The sequence below is a fragment of the Platichthys flesus genome, chromosome 13, assembly GCF_949316205.1.
Source record: "Platichthys flesus chromosome 13, fPlaFle2.1, whole genome shotgun sequence".
In the NCBI taxonomy this organism is placed as follows: Eukaryota; Metazoa; Chordata; class Actinopteri; order Pleuronectiformes; family Pleuronectidae; genus Platichthys; species Platichthys flesus.
In genome coordinates this window covers 20003438-20016968 of record NC_084957.1, presented here as the reverse complement: position 1 = coordinate 20016968, position 13531 = coordinate 20003438, and the positions used below count along the sequence as shown (strand labels likewise).

The 13531-nt window shown below is 40.2% G+C and overlaps 1 protein-coding gene across 1 annotated transcript in view; it reads right to left on the bottom strand.

Moving 5' to 3' along the window:
- pdia5 (protein disulfide isomerase family A, member 5) overlaps nucleotides 1-13531 on the bottom strand; it is a 48476-nt gene that overhangs the window by 6299 nt on the left and 28646 nt on the right. The window contains exons 12-15 of the mRNA XM_062402037.1: nucleotides 8204-8274; nucleotides 7308-7471; nucleotides 6696-6826; nucleotides 3335-3405 (exon numbers count right to left, since the gene is read on the bottom strand). Coding sequence (XP_062258021.1) covers nucleotides 3335-3405; nucleotides 6696-6826; nucleotides 7308-7471; nucleotides 8204-8274 — 437 coding nt within the window. The remainder of the gene's footprint in view (nucleotides 1-3334; nucleotides 3406-6695; nucleotides 6827-7307; nucleotides 7472-8203; nucleotides 8275-13531) is intronic.

Sequence of the window (13531 nt, the reverse complement as noted above, 5' to 3'; positions counted from 1 at the left end):
AGAGTAGCTGGGAATAGACAGAACAAAATGAAGTCGTAGAGACGCTGCTCTTCAAAGTCCGCAGCCAGTTCCATTATCAATCCATTGTAAGGTGACAGGGACCTCACATCCTGACATTGTTCGAAGGTAACATTTCTGAGGAGCAGCATATTAGCAGTTGAGTCTCAAGACCTCAGTGTCAAACTGAAGAGAGTTAATCAAACATACTGACAACATGCTCTGTCTTTAATCCTGTATAATAATACAGATGAAGCTGCTTTATAAGAATTATTTTATCTTCAAAAACATGTCTTATTGACATAGCAGGGAACTCAGACTTTTAAAAGACAGACATTTTTTGATGATAATTTATGTTCTCTTTAAATTAAGTTGACCTGAAGTATATGTAAAACCAGTTTGCATTTATGCTTGCTCAGGGTCTTGGGCTGACTAAATTGTTTGCTATCGAATCAAAGAAAGTGGTGAGTACATTGTTATATCACTACTTGTGATTAAACTGAATTAATAACTAATAAAGCTTTTGTTTATGCCCACACTAATGGTAAAAAGTGAGGTCTAGCTTGTATATTCCATCTCCCTGTGTCTGCTGTTTCTCTGCAGCATAGCTTGGCATTGTATTGCCCCCTGTTGAGCAGGTTTGGCCAGGAAACGGTGCTGGGCTGAGAAATGATTGTCCCACATCAGCCAAACCAGGTCACTAGAACATCTGATTTCATCATGGTGCACACCAGCCCAAAAAGCCTTTTTTCCTAATACACAATCAATGGAAAAGGAGTGGCTGTAGAATAGCCAGTAATATTGTGAATTTTCACAATACATTAGATACAAAAACATTTGTACAGTCTAGAAAAGCTGTTTTAGTTTCAATTAATCCCATTCATGTATGTGCAGCGCCAACAGAACATTATCCAGCTCAGCCAGACGACTTTTTGATCTGACATTATCTCAGGAAACTCAACTGGAGAAGGTCTTCAGCATGCATGATAAGATCAACAGTAAATCTCCACAGTCATTGTTTTCCAGGAAGAGACAGTGTCCAAGTAAACTTCCATTTAATTGAGTAACTAAATGTGCACTGGTTGGCTGTATCCTGTACAAACTACAAGGGTTAAAGGGTAGAGACTCCATGCTGAGTATTAAATGGCTCATTGCAGAGGCAGCTGACAGCTTGAAGAAACGAGCAGCTCCAACCAATGTGTACTTTAATGCTGCTATTGATTAGAATCTGGGAAGCAGACAAACAGCTCAGAACAAACTCTGTGCACAAGTCCCCATCTGACACAGCACAGAATGTGGAGTTTTAATTGTTTGTGTCTTCAAAGCCGCAGCTAAGCTTGTGTTTGTATTTGGTAAATGAGGCAGGGGCGGCTAATAGACTGTGATTAACACCAGCCTGGTACAATACACTGGGGCTTGGCTTTATAAATAGATTGGATTGCCAAGTAAACACATGCCGAGGCTTCAGATCTACTCCTGTTCAAAGACAACTTCTCACCTTCACTGGCCACAGGAGGGGAGGACGAGAGGTAAGAGACCTGAAGCTTCTGCAGTTACACAAACCTCACAGATGAGGGTTCATCTGTTTGGGAGATTTGACCTAGGCCGCTAGATACTGGTTAATTTGTGGTAAGCTGGAGCCAATGCCAGCTGCCAGGGTGAGAGGCGGGGTACACCCTGGATAGCGTATTGCAGGGCCGTACAGTCACAAAACCACCACATTCACACAAACAGAAAATGTACCTTATCCCCAGAAGGGATTCAAACCAGGCACCTTCAGTTTTTCATACATACATACATACATATACACATACATATATATACATACATGTTACCATACATTATTATATATAAATAAATTACATTAAATTAAAAAATAAATTGAAATGCTTTATGAATTAGGTAATACATGTGATATTAAGACCAGCATTAATGTATTTTATCACAGAACAGTCAATATTTAGTTTGGGGCTAAAACCACATCTAAGTGTTAAGTACCTCTTTAACAGTAGCTTCAATCATAGCTCCATTGACGATATGTAAAAGCTTATATTTGTTTATTACAGTCTACTTTTCCAACTGGATAAATCAATAACCCACATGTTTTATATTGTGAAGGATACTGTGTAATTGGAAGGCAGATGTGGAGTGTACATATTTCATTGTTTACTCTAAGAATCAAGGAATCGATGTTGTACGGGTTTCAAGAGTTGTAGCTGAAGTGCAATACTCAGATTTGTATAAAAAACTTTTCTAATTCATCTTAGGAGGTTTATTGCATCGAGAAATGTTGCAGCGGATTGCCTCAGAAGACGGATGACTAAGTTGTTGAGGAGACGTCACTGTTTTATACCATCTGACATTGATTTTGAAAAATTCCAAACAAATGAAAGAGCAAGATGGCCTGAGCACTATTAGAACTATGTGCGGTTAACATTAAGTGCGTGTGTGTGCAAGACTATGTGAGCCACAGAGAAAAATTGAGCCCTGCAGTCAGAGGGCATTAAAAGTGGAGAGCAGGAGTGGGAGGGTGTTGGGACACGAGTCATGAGGGAAAAGGAATAAGAGGGAGTAGGGATGATGGAGGGTAAGGATGAGTGTGTCCTGTTGTGACTGCGTGAACCTCCAATAACCCCAAAGCCCGGAGTGTGCCAGGTTTCTTTCCTTGCCAAGTTTTAATGAATCAGTCAGATGGAGAGAAAACTACTTTTCTTTGAGTTTTCAGAACACCACAGTTATCCTAAGATCTAAGTCAGTGAGTGCAATGAGGCTGCAGGGCCTTCATGCTAATTTCAGATTACCAGTTTATTTTATGAATTTCTCCTCTGACACCTATTGAGCTGTCAAAAAGGCCTGAGCGCAGAGTACAGAAGTGAATGGATTATCAAAGAGTTCACATTTAACTGCACTACATAGAGAATCAAAAGAGTGCCGTTTGGTCACTTTGAGGTCTAGAGTGGGGAAATATGCTTGTTTACTTTCTCTCATCACGTTCAGTGAGAAGATTTATATATATTTTCCCCCTGTGAATCAAGTGTTATGCAGCGTTTTATCAGATTCAGTTCACTGGAGCTAAAGGCAATAGTACTGAATGGGGGATGGGGGTGTGGGATCAAGATCCTGCCGACACACATGCTCGTGATTGTCAGCTGTCATGCATCAGTGTCATAGGACCTTTTTGTTTGATTCATGTCCCATCACTAACATGGATGAGGCAATGTTTATGATGTATACTGCAGCCCGCCACTAGAAGGCGATGAAGATTGGCTTCATTTTCAGGGTGTCATCAATGCAGTAAATGAATGTAATCAGCTGAATGTGCAAAAGCAGCACTAACCTTCCGGTCCTCTTTAAAGAGCTCCGCCGCTGTGGTGAAGTGGGGGACAGCGCTTTTACAATGTGGACACCCTGCGTGAGGAGAACACACAGATGGGACATTATTACAGTTCACAGTGACACTTTTACACCACGACATCCGGCTTCACATCCTCAACAGCACCATGGCAACGTAATAATGACAAACACGATGCTGCTGAAAGGCACACATTTACAGATGCAAATGAAAATACCTTAATCCATAATTTACTTAGTCTCAAACATGTTCATAAAGCACGTGCTGCTGTCACAATCCTGAAGTTATTGAGAGGTTTATGCCACATTAGAGATGGTTCGCTCATATATTATGAGAGACTGTAACTCTCTTTATTGCTGCCATAAACACAACCTCCCAGGAGCTCCCTCTGCTCCAGCAGCCATCAGTTTACACTATGTCAATACTTACACAAAAACACCTCTAGGTACCGCAGCTAAATCATGTTTACAGGCAGCAGGTTGTAGCAGGTAACTATTAATCTGTGGGGGAAGATTTTCAGATCCTAGCTACAGCTTACTGAGGACAGGAATATGTGTTTGTTGGACGGAACTTGCAATCAAGCAGAGTGATTGTGGTTGCACCAATGTTTTCCTGTGATTCTCTGTTGGTATTTGAGGCCGTTCGCTTGTCTTGCTCTTCTGTCAAGTGCCCGGCGCTTCGGTTTATTACAATCAAACTGAACGCTGTCAGCAATTGAACTATTCTTCTGGAAAGGTTAAAAACGAAAATTACCGCTTGTGCTGGGAAAAAGATTCTCCAGAAGGAAATAAGCAGAGAGTTAGTGGGTGAGTGGAAATAAGCTTCCATGTGCAGGACTGAGGTGAAATGACTGGTCAATCAGCAGATAATAACAATAGACAAAAACTGTATTTTTGAAGCCATCATTTTAAGTTTTCCAATGGTCATACATACAAAAGATGTGGGCTAATTTAACACCCATCTCTTCTAACCTACAATACATATACAACAATTTGTGGACATCCAAATATTATAATCATATATGAAGGTTGATAGTGTCATTCATACCTGTGTGCTTTAATCTACTGTTGTAACAGCCTCAATTCTTCTGGTTTCACATTTTATATGCCAAACTCATGTTCCTTATTGAGATGTGTACTCAGAAATGATATATTTCAATAGGAATAATTCCACAGCATAATTGTGCACTGGCAGAATTAAGTTAACTTTAAATACATCATTCTTTCATTTATAGCACTAAATAAATAAACGGGAAAATATACAATTGAAATAATTATTAAAGTGCAGCTTCATTTGTTAGATCAGGTCCTACCTGCCATTGTTTAGAGGGGGACAGGTATGAAGGTGAATTGAGCCTCCCGCTACGGTGGGAAAGAAATCTGACTGTGAACCCCGATAGAGTGAGTTGGGAACTATGTAAGGTTTGCCGTGTTGGTGTGGATCAAATAAAGACAAAACAAGAATATAGAGCTGTGCATAAGGATAAGTTGTAGACCGTTATTGCCCACTGCCTAGAAAAGCTGGAGCATGCTACACACTGAGAACAGAGGGTTACAACTAAGTATACAGATGACAGCAAATTCATTATTAAGTAAATCAATTTAAACCCAAATTTATACAAAGGGACAGACACAATATAATTGCATGAGTCCTTTCAGGAAGGAGAAGATATGAAAGCATTTAGTCTCAGTTTAATTTCAATTATGCTGATTTGAGGCTAAAAGTTAATAATCCCGACCTCAGTTCTGTCTGAAGAATCTCCAGCCTTGATATCTTAGCAAGCAGCTGTAACTTATCAAATGCTCTATTAGACACATAGATTCCTCTCTGAAACAGGGAGACAGCAGTGAGCAGGGGGCAGATGGAGTAGGCGGAGTGGAGGGACCACAGTTTGCCGCCGCCTGATGTGCATCTGGAGTGTTTCTTTGTAGAAGGGCGAACCAAAAGGGCCGGATGGAGGCAGCGGCCTGGCCACTGTGCCCTGTCTGGCTTTGAAGCCCTCATCAGACACAAGGGCGAAACTGGGACAAATGTGTGTGTGTGTGTGTTCGTGTGTGTGTGTTGATATATATGCAGGTCGGCTACTCTGTATTCCTTCTGCACCTGTGTTTTGTTTGAGAATTCGGATGAAGAGTGTCACAACACCGGGGGCCTACATTTAAAGAAATAATCTTTTCATAGATGAGTTCAATGCCAGAGACTCACCTCTGTCTTTATGGAAGTCTCATTTAAAAGAAAAACAGCTCAGTTAGTTGGTGCCAAAGACTTTTCTAAATCAGAAGTTTGCGGTGATGTCAAATGTCCTCAGAGAGCAGATGACTGAATCTTTTGCTTGTGGATTTTTGGATCCTGAGAAGCACAAAAACTTCAACCCAAGCTGGAAATAAACACAACTGACGTATGAGGACTCTTTTCAGTTTGTTTATAATTCATTTGGATTCATCACTTATGTCCAACTGGTGAAAGTGAGTATATTTAGCTTTCTTAGAGAAAAATATCTGGGACTTCTGTTGCTACTCATAGAACAATGGAAACGCTGCCTACTGCTACTGCAAATGTTTAGGAGACTAAAGCACAAAGTAAAATCAAAACAACGAGCTTGAAAGGCTTAACTCACATCTATTTACTTATAGTCATATGATTATTTATAACTATTAAATCTTTAACAGAGCTTTAAATGACAATATTGTCCCTCATGGTGTCCACAACTGTAAACAAGTCTTTTTAAGACCTTTTTAATATGACTTGAAATTGAATTTAGGCCCAAACTAGCAAAAGTATAAATTCTTGTTTAAATTAAACGTGTGGAAACGTCACAAGTACTCGCCATTCTCAAGTTACTAATCTAAAAACTTGCTTTTCCTCCTGTTAATAACTAGCTGGCAGGCCGGCTAGGAAGGCATTGGTTAAGTGCATAAATGTAATATTTGTGTGTTTTTTTCAGGGTTTTACAGAGTTTCATGTTTTCCCTGACATATGAGGTGGAACTGTGTTTTGCCCTCTTTGTTTTTTTTAAGATCTATTCTCAGTGATGTGATTCATTCCTCCTTCTCCCCATGGTTAAGGTGGAGTTTATAAACCGTGTGATGAGGAGCTTGGCAGGATGCGCAGAGTTACGTATGCACACTGGTTTAAAACCAGGATATGATCACACCAAGATAAATACTGTGATAACACTTGGTTGTGACAACTTAACAGCCTCAAGATATTTTTATCAGAATAGCCAAGAAATTAAATTAATCCACCTAGTGCCACTTATGGATGAGCCGTACAGGAGTGATTTCTGACTTTTGAAGAGGGTTAATTAACAGTTGTGTTAAGTAGATATAATGAATTAAGCTCTTACAGGGGGCGTAGAACATAACCAGAGCATGTTTCTTCTTCTTCAGCGCCTCCCGGAAATCCTCTGATCCGAGATGACTAACGCTGGAGGGCGTATCCTCCCAAGACTGCTCAGGTGGAGGTGGAGCTTGGGGACTGGAGATATGAAACACAGCAAAAGCAATATTTATTAAGTATGACAAACCCTGCTTTAAATTTACTGTAGGTGGTAACAGTAGCATAAATATAGATATTGAGTAGGCATACGTAACACACACAACAGAGCTGTTCCCAGTAGTAGATGTGATATAATACTCAGTGAGTGAGACGTCAGCGTTATATAAAATAATGTCTGTTGACCTCTGTCTGCAGACTTTGTCTTTATGGAGTCTGTAATTTCTACAGCTGTAATGATGTCATCCTGCCTCCATTTCTTTTCACAATGACCTTTTTCAAAGACAAATCTATTACATGTGGCAGCTAATCAAAGACAAACTAAAGTGAAGCTAAAATATAAAACTACGGCCTTAATATCTGCACTGTTATTGAGTTTGATTTGTTTCTGAATGTGATAACTTTGCAGTTTTCAGAAAGAAGTAAAGATGCGAGTGTGTTGCCTGATTAGTGTGTGACTCACTTGTGCATGAACTCGATGATCTTGTCTTTGCTGCGGAGATGCGGCAGCGTGTATTTCTCCTCACCTTTCTGGAAGTACTTAACAGTTGGGAAACCGGAGATCTTGAAGCGCTCCCCCACAGCCTTGCTCACAGTGCTGTCCACGGCTGCTAACACACCCGGGCTCTAAGAAGAAAAAACAATAGCAAAAAGACTGTCAAGTGGAAGTTAAAATGTCTAATTAGACCCATCAAGGTCCCTAAGACTAAATCTTTGCACATCACCAATTACCAACTCCCGTTTTAGAAGGTTCAATCTTTGAAAATGAGCAAGCAAAGCATTTTCTGTATGTAAAAGTGCTGCATTAAAAAACACTAGCAGAGGAGCAAGAAGGAGAAAAATAAATGATGCGTTGGGTCTTAAGAGCTCAGGGTGAGAGAGGCTCCGGTCCATCTATATTAGATAACGGCCAGGCTTTGCCATTGACCTCCAGTGCTGGGCAGAGCGCCACAAGGAGAAGATCCAAGCTTCGGGCCGGGGGGACTCTTATGGATGAGATAATTGCAACAGTCACCAGGCTGGAGTTTTACAGGCCCTGCCCCTGGCTTGGGAGAGTTAGATTACCACAGAGGACATAATGGTGGAGAGGGGAGACGAGGAACACACCCGCCTAATCAGAAACACATTGAGAGCCAGGCTGTCGTTCAGGCTGACCGTGGGGTTACATGCACCGGCCAGGCGCCTTCCGGCCAAGAGGAGGGATTATTATGATCTGTTAATGAGGCACCGGTGCACCCACGTAGATCTATGTGTTCAGAGTGTGAGATGTGAAAAATTGACAAAACAAACAGGCCAGTAGACATGAATGCTGCACAAACACACACACATAAACCGTCAAGGACAAGTTATCAAGCTTACATCTGCTCCCTTGTTGAGTATTTCAGCAGCTTCATCATACTCTGGCTTCATCTTCTTGCAGTGGCCACACCCTGTAGAGTCAAAACACACATGAGAAGCCGGCTGATGACAGATTCCTCAGAATGATATCAATACGGCGATTTAAGAGTAGAACAAATTCAAAATAGTGTATCTGCCGGGTTATCTGAGGAGAAACAAATATAAAAAATCTTTTTAGTAGACTTTATATACACATTTTCAAACGGAAGACTGAATTAGTTATACATAAAAATTTGAAATCAAAAAGGAAAAAATGTTCCCAACTTAAAAAAAACCTCAAAATAGGACTTCAGGAATGCCATTGAAGAAATTTGTGTTGCGAGGATTGTTAATATTGTTTTATCGCCCATGTCAACTCCAACAATTTTCCTTTTTCACAGTAGATAAAAGATAGGGTTTACTGTCTACAATATTTATATACTGCAGTTTTTATTCAAACAAAATAATAATACTAAAAATCATAACGAATGATATCAGTCTGCTTTCTAAAATAGTCATGAGTGAGAGTAAATAAGGTAGATTAGTGAATCACCTCTCAGACTAAGAGAAATAGCAACTGTACGTATATATGAAGTAATGATTTGCAGAAAACCAACTCTAAGAATCATCTTTAAATCTTTGCGATCTTTGTAAAACATCCATGGAGCTGTCGTTCTGAATTAATTCATCAGCGGCTGCAGTTCTCTGGTGTCTTGCTGCTTCTCCCTCGTTTAGCGGGGGGGGGGGGGGGGGGGGGGGTTACTGCCGCCACGCTGAGACTGGAACTATAAATGAGATGACAAGCGTCTCTCATGTTCCCCAGGAGAGTTAATTCATGTCTGATTGCTTACTACATTTTAAACTCTCAGGCATGGGTGTGTGTGTGTGCGTGTATGTATGTGTGTGAAAGCCTGTTGGATAGGCCTAGGTGTTAAGTGAGTGATGACTGCAGCGAAGAAAGAACGAGAGCTAGAGAATAAAGGCAGTTAGATGGGAAACAGAGCTTGGCAATATGACTGAAATCAATATCATGACTAGTGGTGTGCTTTATCATATTGTTCATGGTAAAACCAATGTAATTTGTACCATCTCACTGCAAGACATAAACAATTGATTGGGTTTCATGGATTAACATCAGAGCCAAGCACGGCAATAACAACTGTAGATGAGATTGAAAGTCATGCTGCTGATGGAGGAGTTAGTCCGAAATGAAATGTAGACACTTTGGTCGTTTGAAAATTGTTTGGTTTTAAATGATATATTAAACGAAACCATAAAAAAGTGAGATTTACATGAAACCACAACGACATTTAAGTAATGAAGAGGACTGTAACTGTTTTACACAAGCCATATTTCATCATCTCATGTAAAAGGACAGCAGGAGTTCAACGAAAAAGTTGAGGTGAAGTCTCAACATTACATTGGAACTTGACCGCAAAACTAATTCCTTATCAACTTGTTCTATTTGACAGAAAAAATGTGTGATCAAAAAAAAACAAACAATTTGTTTAGATACAGATATGATGGCAATCCAAACAGTAAAGAGATTTAAAATCGTCAGACTGTAAACGTAAATTTACAATTTTCTTTCCAAAAATTGCAACATGTTCTTTTGAAAACAACGACACCTTTACCACAGACACATGCTTCCATTGTACAATTTGATTAAATCCTGTTAATTATTCCTACATAAAATACTGTGTCAATTGAATGAATCATTTCAAATTTATTGAAAATATTTTTCTGTTTCCTATATAATGATTTGGCAATGAATAGATCAATATTCAAAGAAATGTCAGCGTCTCAAAACCTCAACATCAGCCAAACTATTAACCTCTCTGTTCCTTTAACGAGGGGAGTTGGGACAAGTTTACTGATGTTGTTCTTCTGTGTATCTCTATTATCTAGAGGACATAATGTAAGTGTGTGCACATGTTTGCTCCGAGCATCACGGATAAAGGCCATGTTTGGTGTTGATGTGTGTTTAATATAGCATAAGCAAACATTTAATTTTTTAATCTAAAATGACTTTGAAACACATAGCACGGTATTGGTCTAACACAATGTACAACATTTTTTGTCTTAATATGTAATGAATAGTCGGTTTGATCAGGAGTGAGCAGTGTGTGTGTGTGTACTCTCATAGTGCTGCTGTGCATAGACGCATGAAACAAACTTGGTACATTTCCAAACATGGTAAATTGCCCTTGTCATAACAGTTCAGGAATTCCTTTCTTCAATACATAATGCAGCGCTGGCGCAGGCTATAAATCAAGTGTGATATGGCTCTTGGAAAAAAATAGAAGCTGCCTCTCTTTCAACTGAGCCATTGTGGTGTGTGATCATGTAGATTGTGTTGAGGCTGAACAGAGATGCCGAGTGACTAAAAGGACTTTGTCTGACCCTTCAAAGTGATGAGTAAGAGAGAAAACCAAATGTGTGTCCTGTGCTCTGCATCAGCCTGGTTACGCATTCAGAGCAAGTGGTGCACGAGGGGCATGGTCAGTGTGTGTGTGTGTTAAAACACACACAAATTTTGCTGATTCAGCCCAAGTGTAGGGGAGAAAAGATCAGAGTGAGGAGAACGACCAAACTGGCCACAAAACGCTGTAGCTGCTATAAAAAACGATGTTGGCTAAAAACTACCACATCTTGAGCCTTTAGGTTATTGTGAGGCCATTTTCTCTGTGGCCACTGCAGCTGTAAACTGAGTCAGTGGCTACTCGCTGAGTGGAGAGTCAGGAGGGATGTTAAAATCCCTAAAAACCTTAACATTTAGGAGGTCAAACCTTTTCAGCCACATATTCAGGAAAGAGAGTTTCTTTAAGCTGTGGGAGTCTGGTGACAGCGTTCAGTTGCTGGTTGTGCGTAAATACCCACACTGAGTGCTGGTCGGAGGACGTTTAGAAGGCCATGCTGAGAGGTGGACAGAAATGCAAGCTGATGGTGGTGGTTGGGAGACCATTTATCCCACTCTGACAGCAGGGCCGTTAAGAAACTGCATTGAAGCAGCAATGCTGGGCTTTTGTGTTTGTGTGTCTATGTTATTACATGTTACATTACATTACATGTCATTTGGCTGATGCTTTTGTCCAAAGTGACTTACAATTATTACACTCAACATTTATGAGAGGCCATTTAGGGGTTCAGTATCTTGCCAAGGACACTTTGGCATGCAGATGGGGAAGAGTGGGATTTGAACCGGCAACCTTCTTGTTGAAGAACCACCACTCTACCACCTAGGCCACACCGCCCCACTCACATGTTTGAGGGAGGGACAGACAGGGATATGCAGCGTAATTGTGTGCAATAAATGTTTGTGTCATAATGATAAAGATAAGTTCAATATGCGTCAGGAGTGTACAAATGTCTGTGTGTGTGACTGTGTGTGTGTTTGTGTGTACAAGCGGAAAAGACTTGATGCAGGCTGTTCAGCTGACTGCCCTTGATCTGAGGAGCGTGGGTGAGTCAACATGCAGGAGGAGCACCTCTGAACATAGGTAGCTAATAACACATCAACTAATGAAGGTAAATCATCTGTGCCAGTTTGCTCAATACGATGTGGTGTCAGCTAATACCTAATAGTGATATAATAGTGAGAGCATGAGAACTCATGTCAGTTTTAAAGCAGGATGGATGGTTTAATATAAAACCTAATACTGGGAAAAAAAACTATGAAACAACTATTTTGAAAGAACTTTTCTTCCATTTTATTCGTTAATATCTTTTTCTTTCGTTCGTCTAAAGATTTCATTGGAAATGCTAATAAACCTACATTTAATGCATTTCATACACTGTATGCTAAAGCATCAGAGCTGAGCTATGCACTGTGGTAAAACATTAACACACATCTGATGTAACTAAATGGCTTCGAGCAGGTCATTTTTGTGCCAATTATACTTGTGATCAATAGGCCAAGTGGCGTTAAGACATCCGGCTTTCAAAACATGCTCTGCAACTCTGAACTTTTTTACCCCGAGGAGCTGTAAGTGAGCGCGCAGTGATACACACAGTTAGGCACTGGAGCTACTTATCGACCAAAAGCTGATCCAAGGGGTTGCATGCAACATTTCTCTCGATCCTGGTTTGTACGTCTTGTGCAACGGTTGTTATTACATTCCAAACAGGCTGATCTCATAAACACAATTATGTCACTTGGCTTTCCCAGTTCAATGGATCGTATTTACAGAAATTCCACATTGTGACAGTTTCTTTTCCAGCCAACTGGCAGAAGTTAAGTTTGAAATTAATATTTTAGAGTTTGAGGTGGTGCAGTGTTATAAGTAGAGGTAGCATGTGCCTCTGCAGTGAGTGAGTGTTAAGTATGTGTTTATATCAATTCAGCCACTGGAGTCTTTCCCTTCAGGGTGGAGTGTAATGCTTCAGGCAACCTGCAGGTATGAGAGCTCTGCAGCAAAGTATTTAATGACATTTTTAAAACAATGAATCATTGGGGTGAAAGCTCGGTGAAAGGGCCTTCTGTTAACTTATTTATTAATTTTATATTTTGGAGACTGAGATGAGCAATAAGAGTAGGAGATGAGGACGAGGGGGAGGTGAGGTCAGGGGTTAAGAGTAAGACAGAGAAAAATAAAAAAGTAAAAGGTCCAAACATTGGTTGCATTCAATTCAGATTGTGTTGTGTACATGTTGCAGGGTATTTGTTAGCTGTGGAGTATTTCTAAAGGAGTAAATCTACTATCATGATTTTACAGTTACAGTTAGGTCATATTTGCAAACTCTCCTTAGGAAAGTTCCCTCACACGCAGGAGAGCTGGACCAGAGCAAAACAATCTGGAACAGGAATAAACAATCAAACCCAGTGACAGAATCTGGCATGTTTACAAGTTATTCGTAACAACAGTGGTACTGGGCGAGAGAACATATTGAACGACAGCCATGCTGATGTGAACCATATGGTGATGGATCAGAATTATTTGTGACAATGGACTCAAGAGTGAGTGAGAGATACAAGAATCTAAAGTTACTGCACACAGCTTCTCCTTAGGGTTTTCCACAGTCTAGCAATATATTACATTGTCAGAGGAAAAGACTAAAACCTCCCTCTATAGTTTAATGCTGGCTCAACTTCCTGCAATTGGTTAAAAAGTCCCAGCTATCCAAAAGGCCTTTACCATGGCAGACATTTTCCTCATATTTCTTGTCACAATATCCACAACATTAGATCGTCGACAACTTTTTCTTAAGTTGCTTCTCTAACCGAGAGTTATAGTGAGCATGAGCAAAACAGAGATGTCATTTCCGTGTCTAAATTACTGCGAATGTGCAAGTGAATGTTTTACACAGGAA